General features: G+C 35.3%; 1 protein-coding gene across 1 annotated transcript in view; it reads right to left on the bottom strand.

Annotated features, from left to right (window-relative positions):
* DYNC2H1 (dynein cytoplasmic 2 heavy chain 1) overlaps positions 1-21,597 on the bottom strand; it is a 175,089-nt gene that overhangs the window by 5,000 nt on the left and 148,492 nt on the right. The window contains exons 86-88 of the mRNA XM_042792803.1: positions 8,547-8,656; positions 8,122-8,203; positions 214-330 (exon numbers count right to left, since the gene is read on the bottom strand). Of these exons, the coding sequence (XP_042648737.1) occupies positions 214-330; positions 8,122-8,203; positions 8,547-8,656 (309 nt within the window). The remainder of the gene's footprint in view (positions 1-213; positions 331-8,121; positions 8,204-8,546; positions 8,657-21,597) is intronic.

Here is a 21,597-nt window from a genome sequence, read left to right as displayed (position 1 = left end):
AATCTAAACAATAGAAGCTAAAAAGTATTGACAAGATGATAATTAGTTCTTGCTTTATATAAAAGAAGAAACTGCTTTTTATATTAAAGACAGGAATTTTTATTTTGAAACGAGGGGGAAAACAGGTCAGCAACATCATGTACTGAAAAGCTACTACACAGCAAAAAGCAAATTATAGGTCTTGAAAGTTTAGGGCTTTTAATAATTTAATACCTGTGGAATCCAGGCCATGTAGCAAGGGAGAACAGATGACACACTGGGAGAATCATGCAGATTTTCTGAAAGTCGATTTCCATCAAAACTGCAACCTTCCAGTTGTAACCCACTGATCTGCCATGGAAATATAAAATATTCAAAGATATATAACAGACTTGAAATGTCAGTAATGATTACAATGTGCTTTAAAAAACTATGGTCCTTTTTACTGTGACCAAAATTTTAAATAACAGGAAACTAATTATTGTAATGTTCCATGTGAGAATAGGAAACGTGATTTAAAAGCAAGATCTGGACCATGCTTCGGTGTGAATTTCCTCTGATTTGGATTCACATTCTTTGAAATGTTAGAGAAAAGGTACCTGTAAATGTCATCATTTATGAAACTGGAGTTGCCTGGCATTAGATTAATGGAAATATGATAGCAATGTCCAAGTACACAATCGTTACAATGTCAAGAAGAAGAGAACAATCACTGAAATAAGCATGACTTCCTGCTTTGAAGTCTGAGCATAGCCTTCAAAGAATGGAATGTGCTATTACACAGCTTCTGCAGAGGCAAAAAAAAATATATTGAAATCATATGAGAGAAAATTTTATTTAACATAACTCAAAATTTCTTAGATAAACTATTGTTTTGAAAAATTAAATAAGAATCCTATGTGCCTCTATAAGTAACTGCAATGCTTTATATGTAACATGTTTTAAGTTTTCTTTTAATTAGTAAGTACATTCAGACTCTGAACTAAACATTCTCTTTTTTTTTCTTCACTGAAGTCATGCATAAATTAATGACAATGCTATCTATTCTGGATTTCTTCCAAATAAATTTTTCTATATCTGTCAATCATTTATTTTCCCAGTACAGATATGTCCTGGTGTTGGATGGAATAGAGATAATTTTTCTTCTGAGAAGCTAGAATAGTGTTGTGCTTTGGATTCAGTATGGGATTTGGTACGAGAAGAGTGCTGAGTGCTGATAATACGCTGGTGTTTGCAGTTGTTGCTAAGAGATCAAGGACTCTCCAACTCTCCATGTTTTGCTCATGCAAAACGTATTCTAAAATTATTTATTTGACAAGAAAAGTTGCAATTAAACAATGGGGGTTACTGTCATGCTTGGAAAGTAATGGTTTCCTCCCAAGTGTTGAGGGTTTTTTGTTAATACTCTATTAACTGTATCCTAGCCAAGATTACATTTTGCATTTTTAATAACTAATTATTCTTTTGATTGCAGACAGTCATTGCAGTCTTCAAAAACTGGCTTTTCTAAAGTGGCATTTCTGTTCTAACTCTGAGCTGAGGACTGTTTCTTACAATGTGCAAGATGGATAGGTACATCTTCTAGTGTGAAAAAAGGTTCTAAAAGATTGCATTTTAAAAAGCTATATAAAAAAAGCTGTATTTCACCTTGGACAGACAGTGACCAGGGAAGTGGCAACGTTCTTTGAAGCAATCTGTGCTCCATACAGACTAGGACTCACAATAAAGCCTCCAAAACTGTGGTTAACCTGAACCAAGACAACCCCACATGGGAAGCTGAGAGCAGTATGACTTTTTCTCTAACTTGAACTTCCACAGATTATTATAATAAGGCCTTAGTGAAATTAATTATATTTTTCAGACTTTCTATTTGGAACTGCAAAACCTTTTTTTCTCCTTCAACCTCTTGTCAAAAGTTTAATGTCTTTTCTTCATTATGAAAGTGTGACACTCCTCTCCCTTCTCCTGCAAAGTTTATTGTGATCTTTCCTTTGAATCTTCCCTAAGATTTTCAGGTCTGTTGCTTTTAAGGTACAGTGTTAACATTTGATATTTTGTACCATTTCTTTTTAAATTCAAAATCTTTCCACACGGAGGGATTTTGGAAAAAGCTGGCTTTATCTAGTAAGAGAGAAGTTTAGGTGTCAATAGTCTTTAATGATAACCTATATACATTCAAGTGCCACTTTTTCTGTCCTGCAAGAACAAAGAATATGAAGAAAATATCACAAAAGGCACAAAAAGAATAAAGTCTTACTATTGATTATACTGAGGCTTTCCCATAGACTCCTCCATACCGCTCTCTGTTTTTAACATTGATACTTAAGGCCTCACTATTACAACCATAGGTCATAGATTACAATTTATCTCACTACTTTTCTGAATTAATGTTTTCAAAGCTCTTATTTATCCCTATCACACAAATATTAGAAAGATTCATTTCATATGTTATTCTTTCTGCCCTTCCTGCATTCTGCAGGGAATTTTGTTACGGAGTTTAGTTTGATAAATATGTGATTTTTGCAAGGTTATTAAGGGGAGGCTGGTCTGGTGAAGATGCTTAAAAATGTATAGTTAGGGTGTTCAAAGTTCTGGCCATCCTGAACATCTCTAAAAGAAGTTTCTATAGAAGTGGGTCATCTATTGAAAAATTCTACTGCACACACATTTCTTCTTTTGATATTGGTGGCTCCTTTGACATTATAGCTATGTAAAATAACATCATTTGATCTCCTGGAAAACTTCAACCAATCATAGAAACTCCTTTGAAGATGAAGACCACAATTTTTACTTTGATTCAATATTAAGAGATACTGAAAAAAATAAAACACTGGAACAATGTACTTTCAGATACTGTTTGGCTGAGTACTCCCATAGCCATGTCCTCATTTAGATGATAAATGGTGTAGAGAAATTACAACTACTGTAAAGCACATGGATTTCATAGTATCTATAATTACCATGCATAGTATTTTTGCAACTCAGTTCAGAGTAATGGCTGGAGTTTATAGTAATTTTTAAAATTTTAATTCTTACAAAGTATTTCACATTTTGCAACTATTGGTACTAGTTTAATTTTTAAAAAGCTATTGTTACACATTACAGATTATGTTTCTTTAAAACACATTAGTAGGAAATATGCTGACACCATGGTCCAAAGTATCTCCATTTCCAAAATTTCAAATTCTCTGCAATTAATTTTTCCTTAATATTTCTTGCTATAATTTCCCATTAAATTATACAAACTACAGCAGACTTCAGGAAGTCATATTTTCACTTCATTACCTCTACAGGCCTCTATCATTAATTTCTAGGTATTTCAGGATGGATGTATACTGTAAAAAAGGACCTCTCAGGATGCCTGGTAATAGTATTTTTGTCAATCGCCAAGAGCATAGTTTTGATGTTAATGCTGATAGTATGTATGTATTTGAATATTATAGTCTTGCAATAAATTATTGGTTTTCACTATTTATATTAAGCTCTACCCAAGCTCATAGCACTTACTACCCCAAAAATCTCTTGCCATGTTTCTTCCTTTTTTTCATTCTTTTCTACAATAACAGAAAATGGAATGTCAAAAAGAATGACTACCTGCTTTTGTACAACAGCACAATCAGTGCACAAAGCAAATGAAGTATTTGCATATCAATATGTGATTATATTGCAAAAGCCATACATTTTCAGTACCTTTTGTTAAAGCAATCCAATGTAATACTAAAGAAGGTGTAATTTTATACAGATTGATTCTAAATCAAATATTCATCACATCCTACTAGGAAAGATCTACTTCACATCATACGTCTAAACTATCACCTGAATTAACACTGATAATTTAACATCTGAATTGATATTCCACACAAATTAGGGTGTATTCTTGGCCTGATTGAGTGATCCTCTGCCTACTTTGTAGTTACACTGACAGTTCTAGCACTTCATACTTATGACTTACAGACGATGACAGGGTATATTATTTGACATTTTTGGCACACAAAGATAATTCCAGATGTCTGCAATTGCTGAATCATGATGCCATTTTTTAAAAGTGCAGGAAGACAGAAAAAGCATTTTCATAATACAGTTCATAATGAAATTTCCACCTTCTTTTCCTTATCAGAACAAATTCCAAGCCATCAAAACCTTTTAAAATTAAAGGCAAGAAAAACAATCTCAAAGAACATGTCTTCAAAGGTCATTAACTGACTAAGAAAGTTATACAAAGTATGTGTGAATCTTAGGTTTAAATTCAATGTTCACCCGCATTCCTAATTGTTCCAATCCTTCAACAATTGATTCAGGGACTTGCGCATGACCTTCTCATATCCCAAAACTGAGTCCTCCAACCATGTGAGTACAAAATCAAGCCTCTCTGTGGAAATAGTCACACAAAGTGGAATAGGACCATTACCATAAACTGAGACTGATAAACCTCAGAATATCCTATACCATGATGTGGCTCTTGTAGGGGACATAAGAGATCCAATTTTAAACCTGCGATCAGAATCATATGAAGAAGGAACATGCAGTATCAACAAATCAAATGTTCTGACAAAAATAAACCATATTTACCAATTCTACCAGTTATTTTATCACAAAAATTCTGATAGTTTGAAGATCTATCTTATGTAAGAAGAGAGTAGATTAGCAGAGAAATTAATGCAGGTTTATGCCACTTCAATAATATAATCTGAAGACCTGAAAGTCATGAAGGGGGAGGAAACAAGCAGGATTGGGTATATCTGAGTTTATCTCACAGACAAAGAGCTGTATGATCAGACAGGTTCTAAACTGAAACATGATAAACGAAAAAAAAAAATTCCAAAGGGAATAAAAAAAAAGGTATTTGTGCAGACACAAAAGTATGTCTATGCATATATACTATTAACTAAATACATTCATAGGTACATACACAATAGAATGACAAGAAACATTTTACATTTATTTCAGGTATTCTGCACACAACTGAAATGGAAACAGATCTCCTTTTGCTTATTAACTGAATTTTTAAATGGGAAAATTTCTTAGCCTTATTTGCAGACAGAAGGATATCCAATGAGGAAGTAACAGTTAAGTATAAGGCTGAGATACACAATATCAAACTTTTAGTGACCCAGTTCACTGAGGATTGTATGTATTTAACTAGATCATGTGTTGCCTAAGCCAGCAAAAGTAGACGTTATTATTTTGCTTATAATTTCCACCTTGTTTTTACAACATCCTGTTATGATTACAACATATTTTCTTCTATTTCACTCATATCTAAGATGTTCTATTCGTGTATTACACTTTCTGTAAAAGAGATCTTCTTACCAGCACTGGTGCTTTTATAAAATTATAATATCTTTAATCAAGAAGATAACTGGTGTTCTTCATTGCAGCATTGTATAAACTTAACATATATTTTGCATAAAGTCTGGAAAATCTTTAAATAACTCTTTCCTGAACCTTATGACTCCATACCTGTTTATTTAAACTTCCGAAATGTGACAGGTTTTAAAAAACCCTAGCATTTAACTTCAGACAGTTGACCAAAAGTACTATGGTAGGACCATAGCAATTGTAGGTTTTCTCCTGTCAATGAGGAAAGACAGGTACCTCATGAGAGATTTTTAACTCTTTTAGGATCTGAACTGGTGAGTGACATTCTTCACTGACAAAATGAGGCTGGTAAACTGCAATTTCTGATTTAGGTATCTAAAGTCAGGTGGGATAAAATAAGGTCCCAGCTACCACACCACAGCATGTGTTTAAGGTTATCTATTCTGCTGATTGAATTTTTTTTTTGTGTCTCCACTCAGACCAGCTCCCCATTCTATAAGGTTAGCCTCACTTCTTGAAACTGCAGATACCACATTAACTTTACCAGTATTAAAAGTCATATTGCTCATGTGAACCAAGCTTAATGTGCAATCCAGAGGATCCTTATCCAACAAGACACATTTTACAGGATTATTTTTCTGAATCACTGACATTTTTATGCCCCAGTTACAGTCTATGTGGTATTTAGCTTTACTAATGTAAAAGTTTCTCCCTAGTTCTCCATGAGCATGAGGAAGGACTCATGGAAAGAAATCTAAATATTTAGCATGATAAAGTGTTCCAAAGTCCTTCTGTACATCAAAGATTCAAAGGAGCAGTGAAGATACCGGTGAATACTTACTAATACAGATTCACTGAATATTGCTCTTACTGAGGAAAGGATAATCAAATCAAGTGAGTAAATGTGACAGGATTCTTACCTTTTGTTAAAAATAACCACTCATGTAACTGCTTCTACTATTTCTGTGGCAGACAATTTGCTCTTAAACAAAATTCTCTCCTTATTTTGATTCCTCTTGGAACATACGACTCATTCTTGCGAAGCAATAAGGAATATTTATTAACCTTTTTGCCTACATGTAACAATGACTGCTAAATGTGTATTCTAACGAGTATTACCAAAAATCTGCCACATAAATTTGCACATAACAAAGAATTATAAGCTTCTATACATTTAACTAAAGTGTATTTATAAAACTATTTCCTCTAATTACCCTTTAATTCTTTAGTTTCCAAGCAGCTATTTCAATCTAGCAACTGTAAAATACTGTAATATTTTTTATCATATGATAATATTCATGCATGGAGTTCAGATATTTGACACTGATTTCTGATATATTTCAAAGATGGTAGGATGGTTTTAAATAAGTCCAGGCTTCTAGGATTTGCAGCTGAGAGTTAGCCTACTAGAATGAGTGGTCTGAGATGTGAAATTCAATTTTGGCTCACTGCTATGGACTTTGAAGTCTCAGGTGAATCTGGAACCTCAGAACATGTGGTTTACAGGCTCTGAGGTTCATCATATCCCAGGTTTACGCCAGGGAACTAAACTGCCCTAAAAGTCTCTTGGTTTGTTTATCTCCAGGTTCTAGACTCCCATCTGCTTCTCATTAAATGAAGTAGATAACCATTACTCTTACTTAAACACCAAGACTGAGTAACTTTATAAATTATATTCTCTAGTTCCAACAGGAATTAATTCAACAAAGTTCAAAAGACTGTATTGTATGAAGGTCAGACTGGATGATCACAGTTATCTTTTCCGGCCTTACAATCTATTAATAATTTAGGAGTATGAATTCTTACACATTCTGTATTAATAATTTTAGATGGTGTCAGCAGCCAACCTGGAACCCTAATATCTCCCACAGCCTTGTGTTTGCTTGCATTATCAGACTAGAGAAGGTACCCTGCCACTTGCTTTCTCCCTCCTAGCCTAGCAATCTCTCTGCTTTAGCTGCACATCAGTACATAGTCTCATGGTGAGCACCCTGCATTATTCACCTGTGTTTCTGTAAGAATGCAGTTTTAAGCGCCATGCTTTTTGCTGTACATAGCACTTCGAGCTGTGCAGTATTATTCTGGAACCAACATACCTATTGGAACATGTAGCATAGAAAATGTATTTTGTGGATTCCCTACAAAATTAAGTATGAAACAGATGCAAAGAAGTCTGCATTCAGCCAAAGTGGCAGTGCCACCTGAAATGTTAAGAACCTAAACCAAACCATTTGAGGATTCATCTCAACTTTGCTGTCTTAGCAATCAGTAGCGACTTTATGGCTGTTTTCTGTAGCCCTATGTATCCATTAAAAAACTGTTGGGTCTTTATCATATCAAAAGTTAGTCATGTTATAGTTTATTTGGCTTTGTTTACTTTCTTAGAAGTCTCTTTTCAGTGATTTCACCAAATGCTAATACATGGCCTTAGACTTACAGATTTATATGTGTATTTCCTCTTGCTATATGCCACATGTCTTTCCAGACAGATATTTCCTGGACAACAGTTAGAGATTAACTAATGGAATTGAAGCTTCAATTTTTATCTAAGAGGTGGCTGAAGAGAATGGAGCAAGAATAAGTTGAAATTTTAAATAAGCACTGTGACTAGGGAGGGGTAAAAAGATAACTGCTCTCCTTCCCCCATTTCTGCAGAAGTTGTGCACTACCATTTTGCAGCTGTATATCATTAACCAGCCTTTGTATCTCTGGTACACCAATGTATTTATAGCTCAGTTTTCCAGAACATTTATGGACAGATGACTTGGACTATGTTAATAAAACAACCTTGTAAAATTCTAGTAAAACATCCTAGTAAAATACCTTAACTTGGAGTTTGCCTTCCTGTATTCGCCCTTTCCATGATGCTGTAAATTTAAGGCTGTCCACTGAACAGCTCATTACTCTGCAAGGGAAACATATATACAGTAAATCTTAGAGATATATAACAACAGGAAATGAAACACGAAACCCAAACCAATGCATTTTCAATGTGTATCATATCATACTAAGTGTTACTTTGAAGAAAAAATAATTTTTAATTTAATCTAAAAAAAAAAAATCATAATTATTTAAACAAGTAAATCACAGCTATTCTACTTCAGTGCAAATAATAAAAATTAGATGACTAATGACAGCAATTGACATAATTTGTTGGATCTTTGCCCTGAAAATGAAATAACCATATTCACGCATAGGAAACAATAGCACATTAGCACACATAAATAGGTAGATTATTTTTCCCTTACCTTGCGGTCTCCTGGCGTAAGGCATTGAGAAATGTGTCTGGATGAAATAGCTCTGAAAGGTCAAGGGTGTCTGACAGTAGTTTCTGTTTCTCTGCTTTTTCTACCCAGTTCTAAAAGAGAAAAAGAGGAAAACTAAGAATCCTGAAGCTATTGCCTGATTTTTCAACATTTTGAGTTAATGTGGGTTTGTCAATTATTATGATTAATGAGAAATATTTGTGTAAATATCCTGTGACCTTAAATATTAATATTAATATTATTTAAAACTTGTAAACAAAAACACCATTTAAAAGTATAAAGAAAAAAAGCAGTTTATGTGCAATGTGACTCATCCATTCTAAATAAGCTTCTGTTCCATTCTTTGTACAGTGCAGCTCACTTTGTACAAAGAAATTTTATCAAGTTTCAAATATTCTATTGTAACCCTATTTCACCTTTACCATCAAGAGAGTTTATGTTTTCCATCAAAATGGTTGTCATTACTGTCTGCTTTACTAAGTTCAGGCAAACAACTGCATTCCTTTTAAGTATGCTTTAAGATCCTTCTTTCGTGTAAACTGCATATTAAATACAATAAACACTTGATTTTTAATCTGTAGTAAGAGATTTTATAAGTACTTACCAAGAATTTTTTAAAAAATATCCCTTAGTATTAGGTTGATGTTATCATTTTTAGTGTATTAGTTTGAGACATGAATTCACAGAATTTCTGATAAGAGAAAAACTCTCCTCTGTTATATTTGGTAATAAATGAAACTAATAGAGGTGGGGGGAAATAACTGACCTCAATTATCCTTACAGGACAGTTGCCCCAACCTACTTCTTTCACCCTGTCCTACATGCAGCTATGAAGCCTCTTACTAGGAGCAGCAAGCTTGGAGTTTTCCCATCAACGCAATGCACTATGTACCAACATGAGAAAAGACACACACATTGCACCTTGCAATCTTGATAAACTATGTGTCTGAAGTAATTAAATCTGAGTTTGATCCTCAAAACATTAACAATCTCAGACTAAAGAATTTATTATCCTCAGATGAGTTATTTAGGTATCTGAGTGGTTATGCAACGGTTCACACTCAAAATCCTTTGTTTTGAAACTTTTATACTGTACATCTTTGGTATGATTTCTTTACATGGTATAGTCACAGTCCTGACTACGGTACTGTAGTATAAATCTTAAGGTACTATATAACCTACTCTGTAAGTAGTTGCAAGCCATACGCTTCTGCACAGGAAGATTAATGTATAATACTACAATAGAAAATAATCAGAGATTAAGATTCCTCATGCTATTACTAAACAGAGAAAGATAAACCACACTCCTTTCTAAATACCAACTACTAGAAGATTATGAAATTACTCTAGTCACTGAATAAAGAATCTTGGAAGCTACACTCTTACACAATGCACCTCTCCAGCACCCAGATCTTGTTTAAAAAGTATTTCACTGTATTCTTTGAACTGCTGACAGATGAATAATTCCATAGAAGCATCCTTGAAGTGACAAAATAATCCAAAATACAAGTAAATATCATTCAGTGAATTTTATTTTGTCAGCGTGTCAGACATATTTCCATAATGTTTCCACCATGTTCAAACATTTAATCGATGATCTTTTTATCTGTCACATCACTGATTATGAGCCCTCAACCCAAATGATTATGAATCAGTTAGGAGATCTTTGCTTTCCATTTTCATTAGCTAAATGTACACTGTTAATGACTCTTGTCTGCATGATTCTTCTAATGACTTTATATAACTATCTCTTTTATCATATAGCATTAACTCTGCATCTTGGTTAGGACAGATTTTGTAAATTGTTTTGTGTAATAAAGCTACATACAATCATTTCAACTTGTATTTAATATAATCATTCTATTGCTGTCATCAAATAAACTTTTAATGTAACTGCTAAAGAGAAACACTGTCAGGAACGTAGATGCTTATATTCCACTCAGTTAAAAGACCAGTATGAGTGATGTTAATTCTGAACTCATATAATTGATTAGTACTAGGAAATACATAATAACAAGAACTTTCATTAGATCACAAAAACAAAGTTTGTAATTGCTAGTACTGCTCTACATAAAGCTGAAGACATAGCTCATTCACAGCTGTTTAATAAATTATTTAAGATTTAAATGCAATCAAAAGGATAATAAAATGTATTTTAAAACACCAGTGTAAAAAATATCCTCATACTTATTCTCCTTTTTGTATTATGTGAGCACATGGCAGAATGTTAGTGATGTGCTACAGTCTCTAAAGACAACACTACTCTATGAAATGGATCATTTGTCACTACTACATGCACTCCCACTCCTATAACACTTGGAAGAATCTTGAAGGGGAGGAAATTTAAGCTATGATGTAGAAAGACTGAAGTGACATTTCTTGAAAAGGAGAAACTCTGTAACAGATTAGCTATGATATCTTAATTTCCCTCTCCAATCCCAATTCCAATAAAAATATACACTGACTTCATTTGTCAAAATGATGCAAAGTTGTTTGCCTTCTGACTCATCTTGGATGGTCATCTAGCATTTGAATATGAAGGACCTTCTTCCATCACCAATTTAGTAGAAAACTTTGCCTTTCCTGCCAGGTAGGCCAAAATAATCCATGTATTTGTCACTTGACAGCTGGATTACAGTGAGAAGACTACCATCAGCTCCAACATGCTGTAAAATCTAGCTACCTCTCTCTTTGTGGCTCAGGCCAATACCCACTACTCAACTACTCCCTCACTCGTACCTCCCATGATACAGTCTTTAACAGGTTTGCTGCAATTCAGGTTTAGTTTTTCTTCTTCAAAACAGCTAACAGTTGAGATCTAAACTCACTAAAAGCAGCTTTCAGTGTATGAATTAATGATACGTCTCTGGTTAGATATGGCAGCTGTAACATCTGGGAAAAGGCATATGAAAGCTGAAATGGTGTAGAGCTTATTTTTAAAACTAAATTCACATTATATCAATAATTTCTATTATGCCAATAATGTGATCTACAAGTCTAAATATCCTAACCCAAAAAATTTTATATTATAAAATAAAATTTTAACATGTATCATACATTCTTCTGTGTACCTGTTTATTTCAATATTTCATAATTTCAATAGTTCCTCAATCTTTCTTATTACAATGAAACTAGAAATTTAAGTTTGAACTATCCATGATAGTTTAATTTAGCATGTGATGATTATAAATACAATATCAAAACTTATCAGCAATACCCAAAATGCTTGCAAAGCAATTTCTAGCAGTATATTTCAAAACTTCAATTCATGTGAAGTTCTGTTTAGTATAATAAAAGGATTTATTTATTTTTTACAAAAATAAATCTCTAAGTGCGGTCTCGGGTGGCTTAAATAATATTTTCTTCAGGTATCTTAGCATCTAAGAAGCATCTATTTTATTTTCAGAGAGAAGCCTTTCTTATCTTCTTTAATCCCAAAGCAAACTGAGCACCTCATATCAAACAGCGGAAGGAATAAAGAAGCTACCAGATTTTCACATTATCATTTATACAACTTTAGGATCACAGAACTCCTCTACAATGAATCAAGTACTTATTCTTCACCTATTTTAATTCATTCCAAATGTATTCTCTACTACTATGTTTTTTTGTTGGTGTGGTCCCAGATGAGAACTTTTCTTGGAAGGGAAAATAATATAAATCACTACAGAAATGAGTTCACTTCTGTGCCTACATGGAAAATTGCATATGGTGTTACATGAATATGCACAGCCAGAAACCACAGAGCACAATCCTGCTTTCCCATTGTTTTAGAGGGATTCAAAGTTACTGGGAGAAAGAAATGTAGGACTTTGTATAAGTCTGTGAGCAAATGATGATGAGTAGCACTGCTAGGGGAGTAAGTATTCAGTTTATCAGTTTAGAATAAGCAAAAGTCATTTAAGCAGCTATACTAGAGTCCTATTTTCCTCACAGTGCAGCAGTTGTTCCATAGGTGTGCTCCTAAGTGCTCGCATTCAGTGGTAAATGCCAGCAGGAGTAATTGTATTACACTCCAAATAAATGACATAGAGGTATTTTTTCTGGCATTGAGCACAGAGGGGGTAATGCATAGGTTCTCAGGAGTAACTGGCATACAACAATTTGCTCCCTGTGGTAATTATTTCTGTATGTGAAATCCTTGAGCTATTATTCTTGAGCTAGTTATCCTTTATTAAATGAACATGTGAATACTACAGTATTTCAGGTATATGATAAAGTGTTGGCACATACTATCTTTTAAATGGTAAATCATACAGGAATTTAATCTGGAGTCTTATTTTTGTCTTAAAATGGATTTTCTGGTTCTTTGTTTTTTGTTTGTTTATTTATTTTTTTATTATTTTAGACCATGCAAACCAAAGCTGCTGGTTAGTACTTTAAATAAAATACGATTATTTCTTTATTTCAGTTTGATATGCCTTGGAATGCCCCTACTTGTTCAGGCTGTCTGAATACTAACACAATAGTACAGTGTTAGAGCATAAAAGTTCTGAATCCATTAGCATCAACAAGATAGCTAACGATGTGCTGGAAGCAGATGTGCAGTAAGGCATAGCTGAGGTGAGCATGAGCAAGTGTGATCTCATTCAGGTTACTGTATTAATTTATTTTTATCAAAACAGGAACTTAACTTTCCATGAATTGCTATTTCCTACATTTAATAAGGATATCAGAATGATGATGCTGCATAAGAACTGTAACACCATACTGACAAGATAGATGAATGCCAAAGATATTTACTTTTAGATATTTCCTATACAATCACTAAACACAGAATCCAGTCAGACAATACTCTTATGCTTCCTGCCTTCTAGTCTTTTCTTTCTCCATAACTAAATATATCAGTTACTAGGTGTTACGTAGAGTATAACTGGGTAAAGAAGTATAAGAGCTGGGACTATTCCTTGGTAGAACCAAAAACTACAAAATGTGTAGAGCAAATGGGACAAACATTCACAGAAATTTCAGTGTCCTCTCCTTCTGAAAGAGATTATGGTCCTTATTCCTACCTCCGGTGGAGAGAAGTTGCAGGGAAGGGGAACACAGTGGTACATAATATTCATCTGCAGGTAACAGACAAGACTGCCTACCATAATCCTTGGACAAAGTCAGGACTACATCAGATATAATCCCTTTGCAGAGCTCTGGAGCAGGGATGCTGAAATCTATATTGTGGTGGTGCTGGTGTGACTAAACAGGGGTACAGAATACTCAATATATTAGGCACTAGTGATGATGGGATGCACCACTGTAATTTGTTTTATAGTACCATCTTGAAGGCTGTGTTACAATAAGAAGAGCAAAGACAGAGATGCTTACTTTGCTATGGTTCATTTTCTCTGGTCAACACCCCATGAGATACAGATCTTCTATGAAGCATCTTCCTCACAGTCCTTGTTCTTCTTCTGAAACAATGACTCCTTGGACTGCAGTCACCAGTGTCTCTCTCTCTCTCATTTTTTTTTTTTAACTAGTAATTTATTTTGTGTTAACACTCTCTCTTGAGGCTGTCAAAATTCAGAGAAAATCTCTCAACCATGGCTGTGTCACAGAACTCCCCTTTATTAGCAACTGTGAAGGTTTAACCTAACTCTCAGACATGTCTGCAATGTTTATCAAACACACTAAAGCAATTTAACCAGAAATTGTTCAACTCCGTGGGGTATATATCCCAAAATACACCACAATGACAAGGCAAAGAAGCAAATCTATTTTTCTACAAGGAAAAAGAGATCACAGAATGGAAACAGTGCCTCGTGCAACCCCAGTCTGAACAGAGGAACTACACGATTGCAGGGCCATGTCTGTGACATGGCATCCCAGGACACACTATGCTGGCTCATGTCAAAGCTACTTACACTCCAGTGAATAGAACTCTGAAACAGGGGATTACTGTTAGACTATCATATGGTTTGTTCAACAAAGCCTATGTTTGTGTAGACACAGAAATTAACGAGGATTTTTTAATTGGTGTAATAAACTGGTACGGATTGTTGTTTGTTCCTACACAGTAAAGCTAAGGCATTTAGCATGAAAGTACCTCAAGTACAGTATAGGAGCTATTTGAAGCCCATAAAGCTTTTCTTTAAACCAGAAAGGGAAATGTTTTATTGTGGCTGACCCCAACTGAACAGCTCACCATCAAGGTTGTAGGACTCTTTCAGATGTCCTGTCACACTTGAGGGCGAAGAGAATGCTGAAGAGCGGTAGCATGCCATGAAGCTTCATTCAAACCTTTTCTCAGGAGCAACAGACATCGTGGAGTAATTTAGGGAAAAAATATTTTTTTGTTTTATTTTTAAATGCATTTTTCTTTTCTTTTTTTTTTTTTTTTTTTTAGATACAGAAATAATCTATTCATAAAATTAAACATTTGGCAGCAATATCTGTCATTTTGATACCTACCGCATGAAATTTTAAAGTATCCTACAGTATCATGGAAGCACAGAATAATTAGAGTTGAATGACCTCTGTAGATTTTCTAGTCCAACTCTCCATCCTCAAAGAAGGGCCAGCCTCAACTAGGTTGCTCAGGGGCTTATTCAATGATATTTTAAATATCTTGAATGATGGAGATTCCATTACCTACCCTGGGCCATCTGTTCCAGTGTCTGACATGATTTTGCCCTTCCAAATGTCTAATCAGAGCTTCTCTTCGTGCAACTTGTGTCTATTTTCTTTTGGCTGATCTTATTAAGTGTCACAACGTATGTCTAAGCAATACATTAAACATTTGACATTTTCAGGGCATATAACTAGATTTAACACTACTGAATATTTAACATTTAAGAGAGAAGTACTACACTGAAGTGGTACAAATGAAGTGCATATTCATTAGAGCAGAATTGACCCAAAAGGTACAATGGAGAAGTTCTAAATTATAAATTAATAGAATTTAAGTTGAAAGAGACTTCTGAAAGTCATCTGATCCAATTGCAGCTCAAAGTAGGGCTAAATTCAATGTCGGTTTAGGATGGTCAGGGCGTTGTCTATTCTAGTTCTATACAACTCCCAAAGTTGAGAGTCACAATCCTCTCTAGGCAATGTTTTTTTTCAACTGGACAGCCAAAAACTGGACAAGTGCTTCAGATTTGGCATTAAAAGTGCAGAATAGGAAGAAATAACAACTCCTTTTTAACTTTAATAAGCTCACTAAGAATTTTGCATTTCTATGGTATCATGATATGATGGGTGACATATTTTAACAAATTGGCAGCTAATGAGCGATACAACAATTTAATTTTTATTATTCTAGTATTATCTTACTGTATTTTTTACTTGATGGGTTCTTTTGTTGATATATTCAGATCATCAATCTTGACTTAGTCTGACAAGAATGAAATACACACAACTAAATAAACTTTTTCTATCTTCATAACCTACATATCTGAATAACGGACAATATTTGGTTTAGTTCTAAAGTATTTACTGCATTTTGCCTGATATGTAAGTGATTTAAGTTGATTAAATTTATCATATGGGATCATGAAATATTAGAAATTACACTGAAAATGGTAATCATAGAGAACCTATAAGAAAATACATTGTATGTGTAAGGAAAAGCATATACAACACTGTACAACAGCACAAACCTGATGGGAATTTTGAAACTCAAGCTCAGACACAGAGAACAGATTCCTCATTGGATCCTAACTCTCTTAGTTCAGAGTGACTAGGTGGAATTAACAGTATAAAAATACCACTGCCTGCAAATGTGCTCTTACATATTCTCCATGTAAAGGCACACATTCTAATTAAGCTGCTATTTATAGCACTCAATTGAATACAATGGGAAACATACTATAGAGCAGGAAGGTATTTACCCTTCCTGCCTTAATCATCACGTACATGACTAAAAAGGGAATCTAAGCTTCCTATCACTCTTAAGAACTGTTCTTTGACTCCAGGTTTTGGGATTTTTTCCCTCAGTTACATGCCTTGCTGAATGTTTAGAGACAAAGACCACACCAAGAACTCTACTAAGAACCAAAAAAACCCCAAAACACCAACACAGTATGCCTCTGTGTTTATGCCAGTTTTAAAACGCAGTTATGACAACGGAGCTGCTGCGCGCACTTGCATCCTGAAATGGTTGCTTTCTTTGAATGTGAATTCCCAATTGTAAAACTACAGCACACACAACAGATAAACAAAAATTTAGTATAGAATTACTCTCATGAAGCCTTTCCTTCATAAACTAAATTTGAGATGACAGCTCTGAAACTTTAACAGTGCTGAAACCTTAAAACTAATTTTTTTATATTTGTACAGGAGTACAATATGAAACTATGTAATCATTTCAAACTCAGCTATATGGAATCTCCTTCAAAGTGAGAAAGAGGTCAACATGCAGCTACATTTCTGTCTTCACCCAAAGAAATGCCAAGAAGATTGTTAATTAGGGATGTTGCTTGATTGTAGAATGGCAATGTGTTTCTATTAGAAAATGGGCTTACTTTTTTACATATATCTGCAAACGTTCTTTAAGCAATAGTTATATCATGTTACCATTGAACTTGACCAATTAAAATCCCAAATCAAGAGATTAAATATATTGTAAATTACTTCATCAAGCCAGTTCTCACTAAAACATCTATAGTGCAAAACAGAACCATGATCACATCTAGTTTCTTTTTAGTTACAAAGCTGTCTTATTACTCTATGAAATTTATTTCTATGTATGCATGTATGACTATGAAATCACAATTATAAATTAAACAATAAAGGTTTTTTAGTAGATGGCTTATTGATATTTATTACTTATTATTTAATTTATAATTTATTTATTACTAATTTATCATTAATATTATTGCTTATTATTAGTAGACCCAATATTTGTGTCAATATAGTGGTGATCAGAAGAGCAAGTTACTGCAACTGAGTTGTCTAGACAAAAACAAATCAGATTGATAGAATGTACCTGCAAATTGGTGTATTAGCATGTGTTGCAGCTTTCTACTTTATTAATGGCTGGAATTTAAAATTACCAAAGCATTTGACAGCATAACATAAGAAGACTCATTTTAATATGCAAATGATAACAACATCCTTTTCTACCACTTGTATTATAATTAACCTTTTTTTGCTTGAGCTTTTGTCAGACAAGACTATCCATTTTACTGTTTTCTCTTTTTCAGGCAGCTTTGTCCATGATAAAGACATACAATGAAAACCAAGTTATTAGAAACTGACCAATCTACATTTTAGATTTTTACAATTTAAATGCATACAGTTTATTAATATTTTATCACTGTATCCTTTCAGAATTCTTCCTGTATTATGAAAATGTATATCTTAGGTTGAAGAGAAGAGTCAATGAATGGTGATTATTTTATTAGGTTAAAGTATATCAACTACAGCTTTAAATCTTGTATAATACATGCTACAGTTTCTAGTAAGTTATGGGGTATAAAAATACTAACTTGCATCCATAGAAGAAATACAGAACACTAAATCTAGTTCTTTTACATTTAAACCGAGACTAGAAAACAGATAATTTTCTTTAAAATGAGGTAATTTGTCAGAAAGTGCACAGAGACAATGACCTGGGGTTTTCATCTTTTTCATGCAACACTTGTAAAAAACTTTTTATGAGTGATCACCGTCTGCAATCAATATTCTACAATCAGAGAGCTGAACAACTGGTTAATGGTATGATAAAGGATGTTGCTCAAACTTCTGCTTACAAGGTCGTATTTAATAATTAGAATAGCCATTCTCACAAAACATGCTTAGAATTCTGAGAGCTTCTTCAACAGGAGTTGAATTCTGTTGAAAGATTACCTTGCAAAACCTTTAAGCCTGATGTTTATAGAAAAGCCCATAACACATGAATGTCTCAATTTAACAGAACAATTAAACCTCATTGGGATTAAACTCCAACAATTCACAACGAAACTGAACAAAATGCAAGTAGAGATATCTTTCAACTACTGCTTTTTAAAAAATTGTTTTTCCATGCATAAAGTGAGTTGTTTTTCCAAAGCTTGAGGTAACCCTTGCTCACTGAAAACAAACAAATGAAAATTTCCATTTATAACACCAAAGATTGCAGATTTAATGTGAAAACCCACTGTATTCTGTAAGAAAAGAATAATTTCATTACAAGCCAACCACCACGCAGCCACTCTCTCTCCCTTCTCTTCTGGTAATAAGAAGGGATAGAGAGCCAGGCTTGGGGTTTGGGATAGGACTGGGATGGGGAAAAATCCCCCTTTATGGGCACGAGCAAAAGGCAGACTTCTTAGGGGAAGAAAAAAAAGAACATAATTTATTACAGACACTAACAACACTTAACAGAGTAGGACAGTGAGAAGCATTGCCACAGCTTAAGAACACCTTCCCCCACCCCTCCCTTCTTCCCGGGCTCAGTTCTGCTCCCGATATCTCTACCTCCTCCCCCAGCGGTGCAGGGGCATGGAATGGGGGGTGCAGTCAGTGTTGCCGCTTTTTCCATCTTCAGTGGGGGGGAGCTTCTGGAACTTCTCCCCCTGATCCATCATGGTCCCCCCTCTCACAGGAGACAGTCCTTCACAAACTTTCTCCAACATGAGTTCCTCCCACGAGCCACAGTGTTTCCTTACACTGCTCTAGTGTGGGTCACCAACTTTCTCCGACTGGATTCCCTCCCACGGGCTGCAGCCCTTCCCGAGATGCTCCGGTGTGGGACACCCCCACATGCTGCAATCCTCCCAGTGCTGAATTACAGCAGCGGGGCTACCTTTTCCTACAAGACCCCGGCCTTCTTCAGGCACAGCACCTTGATCATCCAGGTGGATGCCACAGGCCATAAATCAGTGTCTCCTCCACTATAGACCTTCAGTGGTGGCGGGGGGGGCCGCCCTGCCGTCTCACCACAGGATACAGGGGGGTCTCTGCTCCGGAACACCTCCCCCCTCCTTTCTTTCTCCGTTCCTCCACTGACCTTGGTGTTCATGCAGCTGCAGCAACTCCTCCTCACAAGTCCCACTGCTCATCACCATGTCCCTTCTTAAATACGTTATCACAGAGGAGCAGCTGATTGGCTCAGTTTTGGTGCAGAGGTGGAGCTGACTTGGAGCTGGGGGGGCTTTGAGAAGCTTCTCACAGGGGGCTGCCCTGATAGCCCCCTCCCCTGCCACCAAAAAAACTCCACCACTCACTCAACCCACGACACAGTACCTCTGGAAAGTAAAGCCTTGAATTGTTGCACAAAATAAAAAAGAAAACTTAAGGAATACTTTCACCTCAGGCATCCATGCATGAACATAGCTTTCTGTGAGTCACAGGAGTACATGAACTCTCTGAGCATAAGAAAGTACTTCAGCTTCTGCTTTAGCTTCCCTGGATACTAGACTTTATTTCAGTGGACAATTTGTATGACCAATGTAAGTCTGATACTTTCATCTAACATTCAGTGTGGCCTCTTGTTTGGATGGTGTATCTTTATAAAGCACTACTACTCTATTCTGGCCACTGCTTAATCAATATAATCTAATTGAAACAGTGATTAAAAAGGGAGATGTTACAATAGCTGGATCTATCAGAGCTTCAAATTTGCCTATTATATAAGAAATAAAGAAAACATGTACATTTTTATAGTACTACTTGCAAATTTCCAATTTTTACCAAGCAGTTATCACTTGGATAAAAGGTCTTGAAAGATACATCCTGGCTGATAAATTCTGAACAAAGTGAAATCATGCTGCAGGATGATGAGAGCTGTGGGAGCCAATTAAGGCTCAACTTCTTAGCAGATAATGTTAGGCTGCAGTTGTATTTTTGTTGTGATATTCTTGACAGCTGAAGAGGACAAGCCAAGAGAAGCAGCAGAAAAACACTAATTCTTCAGAATAAGGTGGAAATTTGAATTAAAATAATGGAATGGGTGGATTTAAAACAAAAAATTTTAATGAATTTTTGTGCTTTAATATTAGAATACTAAGTCTGAAGTATTCTGCACTGTAGAGATACCTAGGCAACAGCTGTTCAAATAGAGAGGGATGAGAGGAACAACGACAAGATAGGGAACGCAGCCAACCTAATCCATCTGAATCAGCTACTCCTAAAACCATAAAAGACAAACCATTAACCTATTGTCCCTGCTGCAAAATCTGCTAAAGCAATCTATTAGAAAAAACTCTGAAATGTTACACAAACTAAGTAGGATTACTTAAAGGGGTATAGACCTTATTATGGATTGCCCAAGTGGGTGAATTTGGGGACCGGACATGACAACTCTGGGATTGTACAAGATTTATTATGGGATATTGAGGGGAAGGACCAAAGGTGGGGAAAGGTAGATGGAGTACGAACAAGAATGGGAAAACATAGAAATAGGTATACAAGGGCAGGTCACATGTAGGGAGGCTGCTGATCAGTACATTTTCACCAACCTTGAACCTGATCACCAGAGTCTGTCCTATCCTCTTTGTAAGCTCTATTTTTAGGGGTTTTTTGTTTGTTTGTTTTTTGGTGGGTTTTTTTTGTTGTTGTTGTTTTGGGTTTGTTTTTGGTTTGTTTTTTTTTTTTTTGTGCAAGTGTGTTCTCTGTGTGTGGGAAGGGAATCCTCTAGCAAACTTCTAGCAGTACCAGCCAGCAGGAGAATAAGGGGTCTGGGAGCTGCATGCTGCAGACTGAGGGATTGGAAGCAAGACAGTAGAGAGAACAAAAAACAGCAAGACTTGGAAAGGGTGTTTCCCAATTGAACAATGAACCACAGAAATAGGATAGGGCTATTTGTGCTGTCTGTGTTTATGCAGCTGCCTGTAAAAGTACTGTCCTCCTCTGTTAGCCTGTGTGTGGTTGGCTGTGCCTGTACAGAGTATAGGTGTGTGCCTATTTTGGGATTCACGCTCAGCCTCTATACTTCAGATTTTATGTGCAAATCATCTACTGTTGCATTAAGACTGATTTATAGGCTGGTCCTCAGAGTTCTTTAACTCAGTGAAAATTGAGAGGACTTGACTTCCTTGGGTTTCTAAGAGCAGACTTTCCACCTGTTATCAGTGAATTAAAATTGAACTTCTTTGCCTAGATGCCCTGGGTGTGA

Source organism: Tyto alba, unplaced genomic scaffold, assembly GCF_018691265.1.
Source record: "Tyto alba isolate M040663 unplaced genomic scaffold, T.alba_DEE_v4.0 Super-Scaffold_2, whole genome shotgun sequence".
Classification (NCBI taxonomy): Eukaryota; Metazoa; Chordata; class Aves; order Strigiformes; family Tytonidae; genus Tyto; species Tyto alba.
Note: the sequence above shows the minus strand (reverse complement) of the source record. Positions and strands in the feature narration are given on the sequence as shown.